Raw genomic sequence first — 22,289 nt, 5'->3', positions numbered from 1 at the left:
TGGGTGGGGAGTGGTCGTCTGCTTAGATGCTTCTCTGATGTGGTCCTGGCTGTTCATCTTTGCCTTTATATGAGCCTGATTTCCCAAATGTCCTGGCAACTGTGCAACCTATTTAATGAGCTATTCAGGATCCTCAGCCAGAGCTTGTGTTGCTTTCAACCAAGAACCCTACTGATACAATGAACTTAAACTTTGAAAACCAGATGATGCCTTTGAGTAGGTGTTAATGTCTGTTGCTAACCACAAACTTCTTTCTTCTATGAATCAATAACATCAGGAAGGTAATGTTACTTTTAGGAAAAGATCTAGTACTTTTGAAAGTTTATACAGTATCTACATTTACCAATTCTGGGTGGATACATTCTGAAGTCATGCTGTCTTGATAATATTATACTGACTTTTTTCTTTTTTCTTTTTTTATGGTAGTTTGAGCAAAGAAGATGATCTCCCTGTCCAGTAAATGGCCACTTGGAACCATGTCATTCCTACCTTCCTCACTGTTGATTCTCTTAATTGTGTCAACTCTTTCCTGGTGTCAGAGTAGAGAAGCTACATCTCCAAAAGCTAGTAATGGGACACCGTTTCCTTGGAATAAAATGAGACTTCCTGAGCACATCATCCCAGTTCATTATGATCTCATGATCCATGCAAATCTCACCACTCTGACTTTCAAGGGGACCACAGCAATAGATGTCACAGCCAGCCAGCCCACCAGTGCCATCATCCTGCATAGTAACCACCTGCAAATATCTAAGGCCACCCTGAAGAAGGGAGCTGGAGAGAAGCAGTCCGAAGAACCGCTGAGAGTCCTGGAATACCTGCCTCATGAGCAAATCGCACTTCTGGCTTCCAAGCCTCTGGATGTCGGGCTCCCGTACACAGTTGTCATTGATTATGCTGGCAATCTTTCTGAGACCTTCCATGGATTTTATAAAAGCACCTACAGAACCAAGGAAGGGGAAGTGAGGTATTTTCTTCAAAAAAATTTTTTTTGAAGCTTCAAGTGCTGCCCACACTCAATTTATTATTTCAAATGGATTGTCTTTTAAAATTCCCTTGAATGTTGAATTCTTTGTTTAGTTTGGCTTTTGCATCCTCTTGGTAGAGTTAAAAATGGCAATAGTTTGTTTTCTCTGTTTTTTTGGATCTCATTTTTCATTCTGTTTTAACCAATTTTCTTGCTTTCAGCTCTCAGAGTAAATATCCATTTGTTTATGTAATTAGATTTCTTGGATGTTATAAACATCTTTAATTCTCTTGGCCTATGCATTAGTTTTCTAGGGCTACTATAACAAAGTACCATATACTGGATGGCTTACAACAACAGAAGCTTATTCTCTCACAGTTCTGGATGCTAGGAGTTCAAAATCAAGGTGTCAGTAGGCCTGTGCTCCAAGTCTCTGAGTAGGATTCTTCCGCGCCTCTTCCTCGCTTGTGGTGGTGCTTGAGCCTCGGCATTCCTTGGGTGGTAGCTACTCCAGTCTGGTCTCTGCCTCTGTTATCACACAAACATGCTCCAGATTTCCCTCTTCTTATAAGGACCTCAGTCACATAGGATTAGGGCCGAACACGATGGCCTCGGATTAACATGAGTACATCTGCAAAGACGCTATTTTTAAATAAAGTCACATTCACAGATACTAGGAACGAAGACTTCAATACAGTATTCCCTCACTTATCGCGGGTATTACATTCCAGACCGCCCCCCCCCCCCGTGATAGGTGAAAATCCGCGAAGTAGGAACCTTACATTTATTTTAGTATTTATATATATTTTAAGGCTTTATAAACTCTTCCCACACACTTATAAACCATTTCCAGTCCCTTATTAACCTTTTCCACACTTTTATAAATACTACTTATGTTCTTAAACATATTCCACACTCTTAAACCTACGTAACTTTAACAACATATGTATACAGTACCGCGAAATCCCGCAATATAGTGAAAAATCCACAGTAAATAATTAAATATAATATTTTTTAAAATCCCGCGATATAGTGAGGCCACGATAAGTGAACCGCGATATAGAGAGGGACTACTGCCTATCTTTTTAGAGAACAGAATTCAAGCCATAACAGTCTATTAGGGGAAATACTTTCCTCTCAGTTAAAACTTCATAAGGATCCTGACTTACCTTGCTTTAGTTCTGTTTTAAGGAGGTGATTTATTTTGGGAAATTTTATGCTAAATTTTAAAATTAAGTTTTATTTGTCAGTAGATTATACTAACTTACTTTTCTGATTTTATGTTATTTTTGAGGTAAAAAATCAGATGCTACCTAAAGGAATTTTTAAGAAAGTAAAATTTATCCTAATCACAGCTCCTAGAGAAACCACTACTTCTATTTTAGGGAAACATCCTTCTAGATTTCTCTACACTTATGCATACACATTATCTTGTGTAAATAGAACTACAGTATACTTTCTATTTTAGAAGGGAGTTTTTTAAATATGTTGAGAAGGTGTTTTATATGGATGACTATCACTATACATCATTTTAATGTCTATTAAAATGTATGTGTGTGCACCAATTTATTTCACTGATTCCTTATTGATGGAGATTAGATTGTTCCAGCTTCACAGCATCAACAACACTTGGATGAATGTCTTTGTAAATTATTTCTTTGGAATACATACCTAGAATTAAAATTGCTAAGTTGAAGGGTCTACAGATGTTTGACTCCATTGCCATGCTCCTCACCTTTAACCAATCTCGTGTGTCGCAATCTCTTCAGAGCCAAGAAGCCAACAGCTCTCTTTTTTTTATTTAAATTACACTGATAGCCAGAGGGAATGGGGGGATGCCAGGTGGAGGGGGGCAAAGGGGGAAAAATTCGGACAACTGTAATAGCATAATCAATAAAATATAATCTTTAAAAAGGAAAATAATTGCATAGATAATTGAGGAAGCTGAGCAGCTTTGGATATATTTACTTTTTGTAGGTTCTTCTTTTGTGAATTGCCCATTTATAACCTGTGTCTGCTGTTCCACTTGGTTGCTGGGTCTATTCTTAGTCATTTTAAGAGCTCATTATCTGTTAAGGCTATTAACCCTTTGTCCAATTCTTTCAATCAGTTTTCTCAAGTTTTACTTGTTTTTTCACTTAGTTTATGATAGCTTTTGTCATGTAACATATTTTAAGTAGTCAAATCCATCAATCTTATGGTAATATTAGAAATTAAAGCACACACACACCCTTTTAGAGTCCCTGGTACCTCATGCTGCCTTTGTTTCACTTGCTGCAACTTTAGGATACTTGCATCAACACAATTTGAACCTACTGCTGCCAGGATGGCCTTTCCCTGCTTTGATGAACCTGCCTTCAAAGCGAGTTTTTCAATCAAGATCAGAAGGGAGCCAAGGCACCTGGCCATCTCCAATATGCCATTGGTAAGTCTGAACTCCTCTACCTCTCTTGTACAAACAGGAAAAATCCATTGATTCTCTGGGACTTGCATTTCCCCAATGACAGTTATTATTCAGGTCACCTGTTTTGTTTGTTTTATTGCCTCTCAGATAGCTAACTTTTATTTGTAGTCATAGAAAAAATTGTTCCTGAAAACATGCGAGATTTCAGTAAGAGTGGCCTTCTAGGTCATCAGGGCTGACAGGAGGGAATCAGCACTGATGAATTCAGGTCCTTCCCAAAGCACTTTCACCTTCATCACCACATACGGTCTCGTAAAAGGATTTTAAAGAGAGCGCTTTGTTGAATAAAGCCATATTTCTAGTATATAGTTAATTTCTATAATTTCTATATGCTATATACTAATCTTAACTATAAAGTTTATAACCATATGCATGAAATTGGGGAGACAAAAAGGAAAAAAAGTAATCATTTTAGAATATTATAGTACTAACGGTAAGTAATGATAGGTAGCTCAGTTTCCTTTAAAGAAACCGTTAGCCCTCCATTTCAAAGCACACGTGGACAGTGTTTCCTCTTATTTTTCAAAGTGGCGAGAAGATGCCTGTGCCAAACGAGTAAAACAACTCCGTAAGTGCCACTGTTCTATGATTGTGACAGCTTAGAAAAAGCAGTGACTGAGCTGTCACTCTGCCACAGAAGCATAGCAGCCCTTGAAGCACATGCATCCTTTGTTCAGAGGGGCTCACTGCAGTCGAGCCTCAGGGTGGACTAGGCTTTGTCTCAAGTCCTGATGGGTGTCCCATCTCATCCCTGTGCAGTGTCAGGCATGAAGGGACCCAGAGTGCCACAGGCCAGCCTCTCTAGTGCAGTACTTCCCCACCTCTAAAACTCCATATCCCCCCTTAAAATCCTTAAGGATCCCTTCCTCAAACAAGACTCTCACAGGCCCCCCTAGAGCACCCTCCCCTATGAAAGGGATCCTTCTGAAAACCCCTGCCAGCCAAGAGCTTGTGTCTCCCCCTCCCCACATTCATATATGAAAAGATTTTTTTTAATGTCATTTTCCTAACATGCATTTGAGAGAGAGAACATGTTTTTCCAAGTTATAGTTTTCTCCCCCAATATTATGGTATTGCTCCCAGGGACTGTAGTGAGTTCTCTGATTAGGGAATGACAGCTTTAGGAGAAAGAAGGAACAGAGAGAGACAGATTAAACAAGGTTGGTGGAGAAATCTGTAGGTTTGCAGGGGGAAGGCCAGGAGCCCCTGAGTCTTTGCAAAGATGCAAAATGGAGTCTAAATGCAAGGATTTCCGGGACCCCCTTGTTGAGGATAGGAAACTCTAGTGGGACCTTGTCCCTTGGATAGGAAAGCCCTCCCCAGGCTGAACAGGAGTGGCCTGGATTGGGGGAAGACATGGGGTTGAGGGGAAAGACCAATGGAGTCTCAAAGGATATTTTTGAAGGCTAGGAAAGCAAACAGTTAATCACATTCAAATTTGAATTAGTTTATTTAGCTTACTTTTCTAATAACACAAGGTCGGAAAAGGAAATCTTGGTTAGGGGTTGTTAAAGCTATCTTAAAAAGAAAAGGCACTTTTGTGTCCTTCAAGTATAAACCCAGGTTGGCTACTAAAGCCAGAGGGTGAATGAGCAGAGACTGACCAGCTGGTGATTATTGAGGAGAAGGACCAGGGTGCAGAAATAAAGGTGGAATTAAGATTATAGGAAAAAGGCATATGTTTACAATGGAATGCCAGGCTAGTTGTGGAGGGGCCTTTCTCCAATCCCGCCCCAGTGCATTCTGTCCCTGTGCGTTCTGTTGGCTGAACTACGAAACTTTCTTCTTTGGGAGCAGACCTCTCAGACTGTACATCCCTCCCGCACTCCCAACCCCGCTACTCTGCAAGGCTGCTTCCTGATTGCACTGTAGGAGCTGATTTCAAGAAAGCAAATCAGTGTGCAGGAGGTTTGTAGGGACAGGTCCAGGCACAATTACTTGTTTGGGAAAACATCAGCTCCTTTTAGGCTGTTTATGGTTGTGTACTTGCCCACTGTAGAAAATAACTCAGACATTGCACTTTCAGGTAATTCTCATACCTGTATTTAAGGAGAAGTAGACGGCATCTTGGCAAAACCAGTAATCTTCAGTTTTGCTTTGTCCCATCCATATTATCAATCCTCATGTCAGTTTGCAGTCATCTGGATTATTTATAAGAATTAAGTGGTGATGGTTACACAACTGTGTGAATATAATTCTAAAATTCCCCCGATTTTTATACTTTAAAATGGTATATGAATTATATCTCAATAGGAAAGTAATTGAATAGGGTGGTTTGGCCTTAACATCTAAATTGCAATCAGGTATTGGAAAGAGAAATTTAAAAATAATTATACAAATACCATGCCATATACTTTCGATAATATGTCTGGTAGGAAATTTCTCTTTATGAAATATTTTCAGTGTATTGGATTATATGATGACGTAAGTTATTCTGATTTTAGGTTAAATCCATGACTGTTGCTGAAGGACTCATAGAAGACCATTTTGATGTCACTGTCAAGATGAGCACCTACCTGGTGGCCTTCATTATTTCAGATTTTAAGTCTGTCAGCAAAATGACCAAAAGTGGAGTCAAGGTGAATCTGTGATTGCCATACAGGGTGACCAGCTTGTCCTCGTCTGCCTGGGACTGTCCTGGATTTCAAATTGGAACCCTCTAAGTTGTTGACAAATCAGGGTTGGTGATCCAACTGTCACAGAAGCTCCTATTTACATTGAGGTCCTAATAACAAAAACATGTGGGGATGCTTGACCTGGCTTGTGTCTTAGTACTGGCTCCACCACTGATTGCCTGTCTGAACTTGGCTCTGCTCTCTCCCTTTCAAACTTGTTTTTATACTTCTTTAAAATGTGTAAGTTGGACATGATCTGGCAATGGTTTCTAAGGTGGCTTCTGGCTGTAAATTTCTGCACTTAGAAATGAATGCCACTATCTGAGCAGGGGTTTCTGGCCCTGGGAAGGAAGGAAGATAGTGAAGTCTGCTTGGAGTACTAAATGGCTCTAAGAGGCTTGGGACCAGAGAATACCGGAACACTGGAGGAAGAAGTCTTGATTGAAGGAGTACTCGCTCTTTGACTGTGTACCATTGAGTAGTGAACAGCCTATACAACTCTGTGCTGTGGCTCTGAATGCAAGGAGCTGCAGGACACTATTTCATTTATTTGTACTGGTTTTCACTGAGGCCTGAATAGTTAGGGTTTCACTGCTAAATTGCCCTTTATCCTTGTGGAGATACTTCTACTTACCTGGGGATTTGAAGGTGTTGCTTGGGACTTGAATGTAGGGAGCAAACTAGCAATCTAAATTCATCAGTGAAACTATCAACAAAAACACCTGTTCATTGATTTGCTCTCTTTTGTGAATCTTTTATAAATGAGTCTTTTTATAATGTCTCTTTCATACTATGATACCGTGATTTATAATAAGAAATACATATTTGGTCTTCCAATTCTGGCACAGGACTCCTAAAACCCTTCAAGTTTCTTAAGCATAGGGAGTGATAAAGTTTTCTCTTGTTTGGTTAATGATGTGACCTTTGGAAAGATCCTAGATAACTTCAGGATGGGGGGCTGGTTGCCAGGAATTGACCAGGTAATTGGAGGGGTGGAACTTGCAATACCAACCGCTGACCTCAGCTGGAAATTGAGTTCATCACTGATAGTGAATGATTTAGTCAACCATGCCTGTGTCTGTGCATCCATGAAAACCCAAAGGATGGGGTCAAAGAGCTTCCAGGTTGGTGAATGTGTGGAGGTGCTGCGAGGGTAGCGTGCTAGGAGGGGGCACTGGAGCTCTGTGCCCTTTCCTCATATCTTGTCCCGTGTATCTCTTCCATGTGACTCTTCTTGAGTTATGTCCTGTTACAGTGAGCCGGTAATCTAGCAAGGGAACTTTTTCTGGGTTGTGAACTGCTCTAGCAAATTAATCGAACCCAAGGAGGGTGTGTTGAAACCTCCAATTTATACCTTTTTGCTCAGAAGCACGGGCGAAAACCTGGACTTGTTACTGGTGTCTAAAGTGGAGGGGAGGGGACAGTCTTATAGGACTGAGCCCTATCCTGTGGAATAAGATGCTATTTCCAGTTAGAATTGAGCTGAATTGAAGGACACCCACTGGTGTTGGAGAATAGCTTGCTGATGTGGGGGAATCCTCCCCTATACACACCCCCTTTGGAACTGGGTCCCAGAACTCCTTTTACATGCTAATATTTTTAGTCCTTTTATTTCTTTAAACACATGTTTTATATACTGTGTCTAGTAATTGTTATTGGCTAAAGTCTTTATGTATCTGGTTCTGTGGTTTATGGTTTCAGCTGGCTCTTGCTCACAGTGTCTTGTTCCTTTGTATCTGTTGTGAATTGCCTGTGAACTTTTATTATCTGAGTTGAAAGTGGATTCTTCCAGAGCAAATTTGTGTTTGCTCTTGTCAAGTGACTGGAAGCACTTAGCAGCCTGGCACCACTTTAAGTTACTGGCTTTGGGTTTTTGGAACACCTGTTATTGTGAATCCAACTGCTAACCAGCGTGGTTAGCTTTTAGTTACAAATTCTCTGAGGAGGTCTTCCATTCTTCCCCATATTTTACCAGCATTTGAAAAAAAACCCTTTTCAATGCAGTCTTCTTGGGGAAGGGGGTTGTTACTTCTGGTTCACCCCTACATAAGGGCATGTCCTTCATGGCCCAGCCTTCACCGAGGTGCAGCTCCTGTTTCACTGCTGGTCTTTAGCAGGCTTTCAGTTTGTCTCCGCTCCTCTGCGTCTGTCTTTCAGTGCCTTGAAAACCAAAGCTCAAGTCTTTCTGTGCTGGGCTGGTGTCCTCAGGGCAAAAGCTGGCTGCATTGTTTTGCTGTCTTCTGAGGGTCCTACTGTCACTTCACTGTGGACTCTTAAGTTGTCTTTATCACTATCTCACAAAAACCTTTACTTTGTATGTATTATCCCGCATTTGTAGCTGTTTTCAGAAGGAGAGTTGATTGGGAACAGTCAACATTGATACAAGAAACAGAACTTCAGCTGCCTTCTTTAATACTGGCAGCCAGATTCCGCCATACGAAGCTGTTAATGTCAGTCTTCTTTGCAGCTGTGAAGAGAAGCCGCTGCGGCATTAGACTGACTTTCTTATGCCTTTCTCTTTAGGTCTCCGTGTATGCTGTGCCAGACAAGATAAACCAGGCCGATTATGCACTGGATGCTGCGGTGACTCTTCTAGAATTTTATGAGGATTATTTTAGCATTCCATATCCCTTACCCAAACAAGGTAGGTTTTGCACAGACATTAAAAATTGTGGCATTAAATGACCCCAGCCATAGGTTATCTCAGGAATCCCTCAAGTCATTACAACCCTTGCAGGTGTCCATCATTGGGCTGATCCTACTCACCCTGATCTATTCCATAAACTAATGATTGTAAAAGCAGATCTTGATACAGTTACTGAGGCACATAGCATGGAAATTATTTTGCCTTTGGACTTCACAGAGAAACCCAACTATATTAGTAAGCAGAGAGCAAAGGACAAGTGCTACGTTTTCTTTCTTTATTGGCACATACTTGGATAGGAACAGAGGGATGCTCAAAAAGTATTTTTTTAATAAATAAATTTACACAGCAGAAGATAATCTTTTTTTTTTTTTTTTTTTTTTTTAATAAGACCCTTTAAAACTATTTTGTGTTTGAGGTTTTTAGGTATATGGGGGTCTTAGGTAGTCAAAGTAGAGTGGATTATTAAGGAAATTGTTAAAATTATTCAATCCTAAACTCCTTGTCAGAAAGTTGGAAATGGAGTCAGGAGACTGTGACCCAAGTTTGACCTTGTCACACAGTAGCAAAATGGCTCTGAATGAGTCACCATCAAGGGCCTTTTCTCCACTGTGAAAGGTTCATCCATTCTAGAATTTATGATTTTGCATGGGCAGCTTAGATTTTCTTTTAATTACTACATCCATCCATTCTGAAAGTTAGTGTGTTTGGGCAATGTGTCGCTTACAGATTGGTAATATATTTTTACTTCTTCCTTCCCAAGATCTTGCTGCTATTCCTGACTTTCAGTCTGGTGCTATGGAAAACTGGGGACTGACCACGTATAGGGAATCTGCTCTGTTGTTCGATGCTGAAAAATCTTCTGCATCCAGTAAGCTTGGTATCACGATGATTGTGTCCCATGAGCTCGCCCACCAGGTATAAAAAGCTCAATCACACTTCTTAAAAAGTGAAGTTAAACTGCATCTGTAGTACATGTATGGGACATATGAAGCTATGCATATATTGAATTGATAATTTCTACTTTGTCTTTTTCTTATAGGAAAAATTATTTCTTTAAAGCATTAGCTACCATGTTTTAAAATGCATATTAAAATGTTTTTTTCTATTTATTTTGATAACATAGTTATATAACTAATATTTTAACATCCATATAACCGATATTACCCATATAAATCACCATATTTTTCGCACTATAAGATGCACCTGACCGTAAGACACACCTAGGTTTAGAGGAGGAAAACAAGAAAAAAAGTATTCTGAACCAAATGGTGTACTAAAATATTTAATAAAATATAACAATAATATTACAAACATGTAAAATGAAGAGCAGTCAACAGTGGTATTAAGAACCATCATCCCTGTCATTAACAAATGAGGAGAGACTTTAAGGTTCAGGTACTCTTCTAGTTTTCTGGGAACCCCAAGAACTCATCATTGCTAGTGTCAGAATTTATGAAGCTCAGTTGCTCACAATCACTGATATCACTTTCTTCGCTATCTTCATATATGATACTGTCTTCAGTTCCATCTAAGGCATTGCTAATGCCGCATTTTTTGAATGAACCGTACAACAGTTTCATCCTTCAGTGAGTGCCATGATGTTTTCACCCATTCACAAACTTGAGTGATAATGGGCCTCTTCATTCATTCAGTAGGTGTCAGATCATGATTACCAGCAGCCATCCATTGTTCCATTCTTCTCACATAAAGACTTTAAATGGTTTGTTGATGGAAATGTCAAGAGGTTGTAACTGGCTAGTAAGACCCCAGGAATTACAGCTAGAAGAGTCTTCACTTCTTTAAAGCTCTTTTTTGTAGTTTCACTAATATGTACTCTAAACTGGTCAAGCACTAATAAGGCAGGTTTTTTTAGAAGCTCTCCAGGACATTTGGACCACACTTTTTCAACCCATACTCTCATTCCATTTTTGCCCATCCATCCTTTCTCATGAACATGCACAACAATTCCTTGAGGAATCGCTTCTTTTGGAAAGTTTTTCCTTTTGAAAATTAACATTGGTGGCAATTTGGTGCCATATGCACAGCAGGACAACACAACCATGTAATGGGTTTTCTCATGTCCTGAGGTTTTCACGGTTATGGTTTTGGCACCTTTCAGATCACTGTCCTGCACGGCACCAGCCACCTCACCCTCCTGAATAAACTGACCATTTTTCTGGAGCCACAGACTGGCACTAAGATGCTGTGAGGCCAGGGCATTACAGAATAGGAACTAAGGGATTAAAAAGTACCTCCAACCTTCCTAAAGCTCCACTTCCCCCTACTTCTCCTTGGCAGTTAGCCCAGTTCAGGCATTCAAATAAAAAAGCTCATTGCTTCCCCCGCCCCCCCCGCCCCACTATCCATTTTATGACAAAGAGATGAGCTTTTTTTATTTTAATTCTCTAACTGGGCTAACCACCAAGAGAGAAGTGGGGTTTTTGGATGGTTGGAGATACTCTTTAAGGTGAGGCCTTTAATAACAGGCACTGAGGGAGTTAAGAGATATCAGTAGTTGTAACAGTCACTGAGAGTATCACTATCCTAGTTACAGGTCTGGCAGACTGCCCCCAGTGCCTGTTACAGCTAATGATACCCCTTAATCCCCTCAGTGCCTGTGTTACTACTAGAATAGTGACCCCACCATAACTCCCTTTCTATACTACAAACTTCAGCATTTATGGCTGCTCACCCAGTTACTGCTGGCCTCCTCACACAGAAATCTGGTGTGCACTGGAAACAGTATGGATGTAGACGAGACAGCTGTAGCATCTAAGGGAGCCAGCAGCCAGCCGAGAACATGTTACTTCAGCTCCACCCATCTGCCTCTTGTGATTGGCAGAGCTTAAGACACAGTGATTGGTGACTGGAAGCAGTTCTATTGACACAGACCCCACCCAGTGTCAAAGACAATTGGCAATTGGCACTGTGCCTCATACCCGTTATTAGCCTCAGCTGATTCGACATGTCAGCAGTTGTAGCTGGGAGTGTCAGGAGGCTCTCTGCACTCTCCCAGGTCCCAGGTGATGGGCAGAGGAAGACGGCAACTGACCAGACACCCTGAGATTCAGCAGTAAAATGGGACATGTAACTGTCCCCAGGGGCCCACCACTTCCTCTTCTAACAGCTGTTGCCACCGCTGACAGGTGAGGTAATACACATCACGGTCTGTGATGCAATATTTGCTCCATAAGATGCACAGACATTTCCCCCCACTTTTGGGGGAAAAAAAAGTTCATCTTATGGAGCGAAAAATATGGTGTATTTCCTTCTGAAGGCCTATGTTTATATCTGTGTAGATAATTCAGTCTCCATAGAAATGTGTGAATAATCTGAGTAATGTCTTCCTTTCAGTGGTTTGGGAACCTGGTCACTATGGAATGGTGGAATGATCTTTGGCTCAATGAGGGGTTTGCCAAGTTTATGGAGTTCGTGTCTGTCACTGTGACTCATCCAGAACTGAAAGTTGTAAGAAGCATTTACTTATTTATTTTTTTACATTTTAGGTTAATCTGTTGTTCTGGTCAATGTTTCTGGAAAATACTAAGTTTTGATTACCAGATTCTTAGATCAATAACTTCTCTGGGAGTTTAGATATGAATCATGTTCTGAAAATGTTACTGAATTTTACAGATACATATCACAAAGGCTTATTTCCAAACTAAATTGTGAATCTGTGATTGCTGTAACATTTTATTAAATTTTGTCCTCCTTTAATATCAAAGAAATAGAAATAATGACAGCCTGTCTATCTGTATCGTTTCTTCAACTGTCAGATTGCTCACTGAAGTATTAGGTATAGATTGCTATTGTTTCAGTAGAATTCTGCTTGCCAAATAAATTAAGGTACCTGCACACTTGATTACATATAAACTTAGACTTATGGAACCTCCACATGTTTATTTTAAAACTCATGTGTTTAACTTGTGAAAACCATATGCAGTAAAGTTTAAAAGGAACTATGTAAGCTTTATGTAAAAAAATCTTATACCCTTCTATAATGATTTCATTTGTTCATATTTATTTTCTATTTTTACCTTCTTGTACACATGATTTGTACATAGTTATAATGTACATGTAATTATTACACAATAGATCATAAGCATGTTCCTATGTTTCCACATAATCTTTAAAATGATTATGTTAAGTTTATTATTATATTGGTTAATAGGCCTTAGTAAATCAGGTTTTAGTTGGAATTTGTCCTCCATTATTTTTTCTTTCACTACATGGATTTAAAGCTAAATTCCTTTGCTATAAAACAGAATCGATGATGACTAGAAATGTTGAAATCCCTACACATTTTAGTATGTTGTTTTGTTGCTATTTGGCTGTAGGCATCATGGTTTTGTTTCTAAGTTAATATGAATTTTTTAACTCTAAAGTGATAAGTAAATATTTAAAATGAGAGAAACTGAAAATCATTGTTTCTTGGATACTCTTTAGAAGATTTTTATTTTGTAAATTTTATAAATAGGAAGTATATTGGACCAGAAATTAGAAGTATAAATCTGCCCCCAGATCAAACCTTTCCTCCTTTTATATTTTTCTTCTATATGTAAATCATAAGTGATATATATATATATATATATTTTTTTTTTTTTTTGTCTCAATAGGAAGATCATTTCTTTGGCAAGTGTTTTGATGCAATGGAGGTAGATGCATTAAATTCCTCACATCCTGTGTCCACACCTGCGGAGAATCCTGCTCAGATTCGGGAGATGTTTGATGAGGTTTCTTATGAAAAGGTAAAAATGGATTATAAGAGTGCTGTTTGGACAGTAAAACTTATAAATACTGGGGAGGAGAGGTATAGAGAGGGTTGTGGAGTAACTCTCCCTTCATAAGGAGCAACCCAGATTGAATGCATTGTCTGCTGACCTGTGCTGGCTGGAGTTCACTCTTTTAGGCCTAACTTGCAATTTGTCTAGTAATCCTGAAGATTAAATTTTTGGTATATTCTTCATTTACTCTGTAGTAAGTTGAAAATCCATGGCCTACTGAAACTCAACAATTAAGTCTTGTTTGAGCATTGACTATGTACGAGGCGAAAGTTCCTGTCCTTCTGCAGCTTAACTTGCAGTGCCTTTAGGAATGGTTTGCATTGTTGAACTTCAAAGTATTGTCCTGCACAGTGTGTTTAATAACAGAATTGGAAATTGTTGCCAACATTTAATAATTGGGAGAATTTACATAAAAATTCAGGTTTCTGGATGCTCTTAAGGGAGGGGGAGGAGGAATCTGGTTACACGGGCCTGTGTTTACTTTGGCTACACCATAGGCTGGAGCTACGTAATGGCTCCTTTCTGAGGTCAAGTTTCTGCTTTTCCACTTCTCCTTCTAATGTCCACCATTTCTATTGTCTTCTCACTGAGGCAAAGAGTGTGCCATTTAACATTGTGCTTGGCTGCTGTTTTATTTGTGGCAAACACAAAAGGATTTCTTATTTAGGTGTTTTTGAAGTAGTGCAGGGGAAATAAAAACAGGTATAAACAAACACATAGAACAATGGAGCAGAATAGAGATTCCAGAAATAAATGCACAGATACATGGTCAATTTATGACAAAAGAGCCAAGAATATAGAGTTGGGAAAGGATAGGCTCTTCAATAAATGGTGTTGGGAAAACTGGACCCCTATCTTATACCATTCACAAAAATGAACTCTAAATAGATTAAAGACTTAAATATAAGACCAAAATCATAAAAATCAATAAAGAAAACATAGGGGAAAAGCTCCTTGACATGGGTCCTGACAATTTTTTTTTGTACATGACACCAAAAATACAGGCAACAAAAGCAAAAACAAACAAGTGGGACTACAATAAACTACAAAGCTTCCACACAGCAAAATAAAGCAAAAAGACCATATATAGAATGTGAAAAATGTTTGCAAATCATATCTAATGAGGGGTCACCATCCAAAATACATAAAGGACTTATACAACTCAATAACAAAATCAATCTGGTTAAAAAATGGGCAGAGGGACCTGAGTAGAAATGTTTACAAAGAAGACATACAAATGGCAGACAGGTACATGAAAAGATGCTCAACACCACTAATCATTAGGGAAATGCAAATCAAAAACCAAAGTGAGATATACCTCACACCTGGTAGAATGGCTACTATGAAAAAGACAAGAAATAAGAAGTGTCGGCAAGGATGTGGAGGAAAGGGAACCCTTGTGCATTGTTGATGGGAATGTAAATTGGTGCAGCCACTATGGAAAACATAGAGGTTCCTCAAAAAATTAAAAATAGAACTACTGTATGATCCAGTAATTTCACTTCTGTGTATTTATCCAAAGAAAATGAAAACGCTAACCTAAAAATATATGCACTCCATGTTCATTGCAGCATTACTTATAATAGCCAAGATATGGACTACCTAAATTGTTTTGATGGATGAATGGATAAAGGGTGTGTGGCAATGGAATATTTTTCAGCCATAAAAAGAAAATATTGCCATTTATGAAACATGGATGGACTGTGGGGACTTTATGCTAAGTGAAATAAGCGAGAGAAAGACAAGTACTGTATGATTTCATTTATATGTGGAATCTTAAAAAACAAACAAACAAGCTCCTAGAGAACAGATTGGTGGTTGCCAGAGACAGGGCATGGGAGGTGGGCAGAATGGATGAAACGGGTCAGAAGGTACAGACTTCTAATTATAAAAAGTAATGTATTGTAATGGACAACATGGTGACTATAGTTAATAATGGATTGCATATTTGAAAGTTGCTAAGAGAATATATCTTAAAAGTCTTCATCACAGAAAAATATTTGTAACTGTATATGGTGATGAATGTTAAACTAGACTTATTGTGATGATTATTTTGCAATATATACAAATATCAAGTCATGTTGTACACCTGAAACTAAAATAATGCTATGTCAGGTATAGCTCAATAAAACAAAAAAGTGCCAGTCCTGTTGGCAGGGATATGCACTTCATGTAAACATTCAGAGATCCAGGCTTTGCCTGTCTTGTGACCCCACCTTTCCCCAGAGTAGCGATTTGCAACCGGTGTGCTACAGGAGTCACACTGGTGTGCCGCAAGAATTTTTAAAACATGCAATCCCTGACTATTTCATCAGGGGCACTGACCTCTCTTCCCTTAGACTGTCAGATGAAAAAATGACAACAGCCAACACAACAATACTGTCTAGTGTGAATGAATCAAAAGTATACCTATTTTAAAATATTTTTTGGTGTGCTGCAGAATTTTAGTAATTAGTTTATGTGTGCCATGAAATGAGAAACATTGAAAATTGCTGCTTTGGGGCCAGAGAGAGAGAGAAAAACTGCCTCCACCTTGAAGAGGTGTAAAAAATTCTTCCCCAAAAGGAGACTTTTAAATGAATTATTCCAAAATAAAGTGTGGTGGTTGATTAGATTGAGGCCAAAGTATAGCTAACACTTATTTATATTTTCTTTTCAGGGGGCTTGTATTCTGAATATGCTAAGGGATTATCTTGGTGCCCATACATTTAAAAGTGGTATTATACATTACCTCCAGAAGTATAGTTATAAAAACACAAAAAACGAGGACCTGTGGAATAGCATGGCAAGTGTGAGTATATTTTGTGTATCTCTATATTTGGGATTCACAGGCTTATTTTTTTTTCTTATATTAATCCCTATGAGAAGAATCATGAGGAATTTTCTATAGAACTGAGAGTGATGTGTATATTTTCGGTTTTTAGATTTGCCCTACAGATGGCACACAGAGGATGGATGGCTTTTGCTCTAGGGGTCAACATTCATCTTCATCCTCAGTAAGTTTTTACATCTGCACACGTTACTCGTCTGCACATTCTTTTACACCATAGCCTTTGAAGGTTGGCCCTGTGCCAGACTTTGAGGTCCTTGATTATATCACCCTCACTCTTGATAAGACTTCATTTAAACTATACCAGACTGACAGCTTTTTACAATAAAAAAAAATTATTTGATTTTTTTTTTTTTTTTTTTTTGAGAGAGAAAAGGAAGGAGGGAGAGATACAGACAGAGAAAGAGAACTTGATTTGTTGTTCCACTTATTTATGCATTTGTTGGTTACTTTTTGTATGTGTTCTGACCGGGAACTGAACCCACAACCTTGGCATATTGGCACAATGCTCTAACCAACTGAACTGTTTGGCCAGGGAAGATTTTACAATTAAAAAAAAATTATCTCCAGAACGTAGTTGCACAGCCTTCTTTGGTAACACGTCTCACTGATACTAATTTCTTCAGCTTCACTCTCTGTAAAGCAGTGAGTTTATGACAGGCTTCTGTGGGAGATTAGGGCTTTATCAGTCAGGTGATATCTATCACTCATTTCCATAGCGCTTCATTTGTAAGGAAACAAATAGTGGCAGCAAGCATTCTTGAGCACTTACTATGTGTCAGGCATGTGTATTATCGCCTTTACTCTTCATAGTAAACCTATGAGTGGGGTACTTTTATCCCTATTTTTACAGATGGGAATATGAAATCAAAAGGCATATGGTTAGTAAACTGCAGAGCTGGGATTTGAATTTAGATCCAAGTTTGTGGTTTTAATTGGTAAGCTATACGGAATTCATAACATTTGAATTGCAAAACAGTCTGTGTTTCTATTTATCTGGACTTGTGGAAAATTTTCATAGGCAGCTGGGGGTTCATTCGGAGATGTGACAGAATTTTATCTTCTGTGTCTTTATTTTCTTGGCTTTTTTGTTTTTGGAGATGGACTTATTCGATAGTTTGTAGACTTGTTTTATCCTTTCACTAGCTTTTAAATATTTCTTAAAAGCTTTTTTTTTAGTATTAAAGAATATATCGTCTTTTGAGTTCATGACTGCTTGTCGAGTGTGGCCCATCTGGGTGTTACCACCTTGGAAGCACAGGCTCCTGACTGAACCCTTGCCCCACTTTGCTTGCCTGAGAGCCAGCATAACTAAGTAGGTGTTGAGCACCTGGCCACTTTCCCTTCTCTCCTTTCATTCACATGCCTATTTTGTGCTGGGTGCCAAGCCCGAGGTACCCAGTAGAGTCAAACATGGTCCCTGTTCTCAAGACACACACGTGTAGAGGAAGAAAATGAAGGGTAAACAGTCAGTGCTTTAATCAACAGCATGCTGTGGCTGGAGACAGTGGGGGAGGGAGCAGAGGAAAGGACGAGGAAGAGCTTCACAGAGCAGGTGGTCACCCAGTAGCAGCTGTGTGTGAGGGCAAGCTTGGGTTCCGTCTTTTCTGAGAGTTGGGTCTAAGTGGGTCATGCATCTGTCATTTTCTGTATAATCCAGCACTGGCAACAGGAAAGCCTGGATGTGAAAACCATGATGAACACCTGGACGCTGCAGAAGGGCTTTCCCCTGATAACCATCACAGTGAGAGGGAGGAATGTACACATGAAGCAGGAACGCTATCTGAAAGGACACGATGGCACTCCAGAATCTGGGTAAGGTTCACTGAAAACAACTCATATTTTGCCTCTGTGACATCTACCTTATTGAATAAAACCTTATTTTTGAAATAGTGCCCTTATCTTTATTGCCAAAATATTTCAATCAAATCTCCGTGTCCTATGAAGTTGACTTATACACCACCATCTCTGCAAGAGGGCTGAAGGCAGCTCTAAACCTTGGTTCATCTCAGGGAAGCTGATGATATTTAATTATTTTAACAGTCATGCTTTGTAGTTTGATAGGATAGTAATCTCTAGTTACTTGCTTGAAAGAAGCACCAGTCTAAGTAACGACCACTAAATTACAATAGTGTCTGGAAATTATGACTTCAGGGAATTGTGAGACTCAATTCTTTTCATTTGGAAATCTGAGTTAGATTCTGGAACTTGTTTGTTGGCTTAACACTACAGAAAGGCATTGCTAGAAATGACACACTGCAGCTTGACTGACTCTAGCTGGACACTCTTTTTAAATTTTATTTCAAAACAATTTTAGACTTAATGAAGAAGTTGCAAGAAGGGTGCAAAGAATTCTCATACATTTTTTAGCCAGATATATGTTAACTATTTACTACATTTGCTTTATTTATCTCTGCATGTATCTCTCTATATATGCTGTATATGCGTATATATATATTTAAACTGTTTAAGAGTAATTTGGAGACATGATGCTCTTTTAACCCAAAATACTTTAGTGTAATATTTTCTAAAAAAAGAACCCCATTTACTTAACCACAGCACAATTATAAAAATTATGAAATAACTTGATACAATGCTATTGTCTAACCTATAAACTTTATTCAGATTTTTTCAATTCTAATAATGTCTTTGTAGAAAAAGAAAAAAGTTCTGGTTCAGGATGGATTCAATATTAGGATCACATTGTATTAATTGTTATATTTCCTCAGTCCTTCTTCTCTGAAACTGCTCCTCAGTCGTTCTCTTTCTTGACCTTGACATTTGTGAAGAGTACAGGACAGTTATTTTATGGAATGTCCTCCAGTTTCGGTTGTCTGCTGTTTCTTGATGATCAGATTCAAGTTATGCATCATTAGTAGGAATTCTGTAGAAGAGATGTGTTCTTCTTAGTATTTGATTTAGGAGGCACATGATGTCAATTTTTGAGATGACTAGTGATCATGGTTTTTAAGTTTGGCCCTCTGAGCTCTCAGCCAATGACTGCAAAGACTGTCAGGGCTCACTTGAGCCCAAATTCCTAACTACTTAAGGAGCCCAAGCAGGATAAATAGTGCCTGGAAACTGAATGGGAGTGTTTTGATCCCTTGGCTATAGCAGCTTGGGTACCACTCTTTCTTCAACTAGCCCAGTGCCTAGTGTATGATTTAATACCCGCTTGCTCAGATGAATCAACAAATGAACAATTCGTCCTCCTTTCTCGTAGGTACCTGTGGCATGTTCCATTAACATTCATCACCAGCAAATCAGACTCGGCCCAGAGATTTTTGCTAAAGACAAAAACAGGTAATTTTTTGTGGAAAATAACTAGGTTAATGCAAGAAGGAAATATGGAAGTAGGCAGGATTTAGATACCACCTTTCTTTTGCTATGTATCTTGGTTGAAACAAAAAGAATCAGGTCAATCTTTAGCTTCAGCAAATCTCTGGCATTCATTTTCTAGTGAAGTCTATAGATTTGAAAATACTGTCTGGTTGCAAAAAAGGCCAGTGTCTTGGCCAGACAGAGATTAAAACAGTTGAGTTATATAATACTAAAAAGAAGAGATAACTAATAAAAATTTCCCATTACTTTGTTAACATTGCTGGCTTATATCATATGTATGGCATAAAATAGGCCACATTCTTCTCATAGATCTGTAAATCTCACAAAAAATTGGTGTCTAAAACTAGTATTGGCTTTTGTCTATTGGCATGCTGTCCTGGTTTCTAAAAGAAATATATTCAATATGAAGCTCACTTCAGTATCAAAATTGTTCAGTATTAAACTTGCATGTAGTTTCGTGGTCCAGTCTCTGTTCAGAAAAGCTTCCATCTGTCAAGGGGAAAATGGAGCTATGATTTATTTTATTTGCTCTAGATGTGCTCATCCTCCCAGAAGAGGTGGAATGGATCAAATTTAATGTGGGAATGAATGGCTATTACATTGTGCATTATGAGGATGATGGATGGGATTCTTTGACTGGCCTTTTAAAAGGAACACACACAGCCATCAGCGGTAATGATCGGGCCAGTCTCATTAACAATGCATTTCAGCTTGTCAGGTAATACAAGCTCCTCAGAGTTTTGGTTTATTTCTGAAAGCAGCTGTTATCACTCAAATTGATTTCTAAAGATGAAAATAACTGATTGCTAATAAGAAGTTGAAGGGTGTTTTCCTCTAAGTTCTTCTAACAATCCAAGGTTGCTTTTAGCATTATGGTTAACCTCCTGCCTGTGTCTGCTGAGTAGATAAAGGGAGGAATCTGTATTTTAATCTTTTTCATTAACAACTATGATCACATGGAGGCAGAAGTGTAGAAAATCAGGCGACCACCCTGGAGAAGCCTTTTGCTGAGGTTCTGAAGCCTTGTGCTGCAGCTTTCTCTGGCCCAGCTTTGGCCAGTCAGGTTTCTCTCCTGCTGGGTCTTGAACAATCTTGAAGCCTTCTCAGAAGAATGAGTGGCCCAGCCCAAATTGCTGGTATTACATCTCTTGGATTAAAAGACGGTTCCCCCTGCCCCCACCCTGCACTGCTAACTGGATCCCGGAACTTCACAGCATCTTTATGGAATGCAGCTCATAAAATGCTGGCCAACCAAATGACCTTTGAGTGGTTGAGGATAGTATTTACTCTAGTTTTTTACCCCATGACAATGGTTTTTAAGGAAATGGTCCACAAGCCCAAAATTACACGTCTTCTGTTCTCAGAAGTCCTAAGGGAAATCACCCAGGCAGAAAGGAATGATTGATAATTCTGTTCATACCCCATGCCGCTCTGCTCTAACTGTCAAGTTCTTCCTTTTCTGGGCTTCTTGAAGTGACAAAAAGCAATGGGGGATGAAAATGAACGTTGCTTAGCCAGCTGTTTCTGCATGCCTAAAAATACTTTGCTTTGTAGCATACTACTAGTATAATCTTAGAGGGTTTTTTGTTCATATGAGCATATACCTTATCATTGAGGCTTTTTTTTAAAGATTTTATTTATTTTTAGAGAAGGGGGAAGGGAGGGAGAGAGGGAGAAGAGAGAAACATTGATATGAGAGAGAAACATCAGGTTGCCTCTCTCCCTCACCCTGACTAGGGACTGAACACATAACCTAGGCATGTGCCCTAACTGGGAATTGCACCAGCAACCTTTCACTTTGCAGGATAACACCCAACCCATTGTGCTACACCGACCAGGCCACCACTGAGGCTTTTAACAGAACCCTCTATAAGGAAGGGTTTATATCTATATTCAGTTTCATTTTGAAATAGGGAAGAGGTGGTGTTGACTCCAGAGACTTATACTGTTAACTGTGTGGCAGTCTCTCCAACTAGGCTTCCTGAGGTATCTGTGGTCAAAACACCCATCTTACCCTGGAAACTCAGCACACAGTTCAATGTTTCATAGAGGGATGGGCTGACATGCTTGCATTTTATCTTAACCTCCAGTTAGCCCTAACTCTGTTGTTATTTGAGTAACTTTCCCCACCATGTAAACATGCCGAAGGTTGTGTCACATGCAATGGAAAAGATACTAATATAAAGATCCTTATTTATAAGGAGCATTGATAACTAATTTTTTTGCTGGAATATTATTAAAATATCTTTTGAAACAAAAGGTTGGTTTCCTGGAGATTTTCTTTTAAACTGATAACCATGGTGTGTCTTCTGACCAGCATCGGGAAGCTACCAATTGAAAAAGCCTTGGATTTAACCCTGTACTTGAAACATGAAACTGAAATTATGCCCGTGTTCCAAGGTTTGAATGAGCTGATACCTATGTATAAGTTAATGGAGAAAAGAGATATGAGTGAAGTGGAAACTCAATTCAAGGTAAAAGTCTGAAATAAGTAGTTACATAAGTGGTTTGCTTTTATGTGGATGTGGAAGAATTCTTACTGTTGTGTATATATATGTCTTGGAACATATTAAAGAAAAGTAAATCAAAATTAACTCAGTATTTTGATCGACTAGCAAAGATACTGGTTTTATTTTAGCA

The 22,289-nt window shown here is 38.9% G+C and overlaps 1 protein-coding gene across 4 annotated transcripts in view; it reads left to right on the top strand.

Annotated features, from left to right (window-relative positions):
• Nucleotides 1-22,289, top strand: part of ERAP1 (endoplasmic reticulum aminopeptidase 1) — a 35,793-nt gene that overhangs the window by 4,964 nt on the left and 8,540 nt on the right. For all 4 annotated transcript variants that reach the window (XM_090276512.1, XM_090276515.1, XM_090276514.1 and 1 more), the window contains 13 exons: nucleotides 427-967; nucleotides 3,254-3,392; nucleotides 5,876-6,010; nucleotides 8,570-8,690; nucleotides 9,454-9,608; nucleotides 12,048-12,161; nucleotides 13,310-13,441; nucleotides 16,137-16,268; nucleotides 16,402-16,473; nucleotides 17,968-18,122; nucleotides 19,531-19,610; nucleotides 20,184-20,367; nucleotides 21,967-22,123. In XM_090276512.1, coding sequence (XP_090132638.1) covers nucleotides 441-967; nucleotides 3,254-3,392; nucleotides 5,876-6,010; nucleotides 8,570-8,690; nucleotides 9,454-9,608; nucleotides 12,048-12,161; nucleotides 13,310-13,441; nucleotides 16,137-16,268; nucleotides 16,402-16,473; nucleotides 17,968-18,122; nucleotides 19,531-19,610; nucleotides 20,184-20,367; nucleotides 21,967-22,123 — 2,103 coding nt within the window. In that variant the 5' untranslated portion in view covers nucleotides 427-440. The remainder of the gene's footprint in view (nucleotides 1-426; nucleotides 968-3,253; nucleotides 3,393-5,875; nucleotides 6,011-8,569; nucleotides 8,691-9,453; nucleotides 9,609-12,047; nucleotides 12,162-13,309; nucleotides 13,442-16,136; nucleotides 16,269-16,401; nucleotides 16,474-17,967; nucleotides 18,123-19,530; nucleotides 19,611-20,183; nucleotides 20,368-21,966; nucleotides 22,124-22,289) is intronic.

The sequence above is a fragment of the Furipterus horrens genome, unplaced genomic scaffold (assembly GCF_987537825.1).
Source record: "Furipterus horrens unplaced genomic scaffold, mFurHor1.1.pri manual_scaffold_5, whole genome shotgun sequence".
Classification (NCBI taxonomy): domain Eukaryota; kingdom Metazoa; phylum Chordata; class Mammalia; order Chiroptera; family Furipteridae; genus Furipterus; species Furipterus horrens.
The sequence above is the reverse complement of the archived record's forward strand: the minus strand, read 5'-3'. Positions and strand labels throughout refer to the sequence as shown.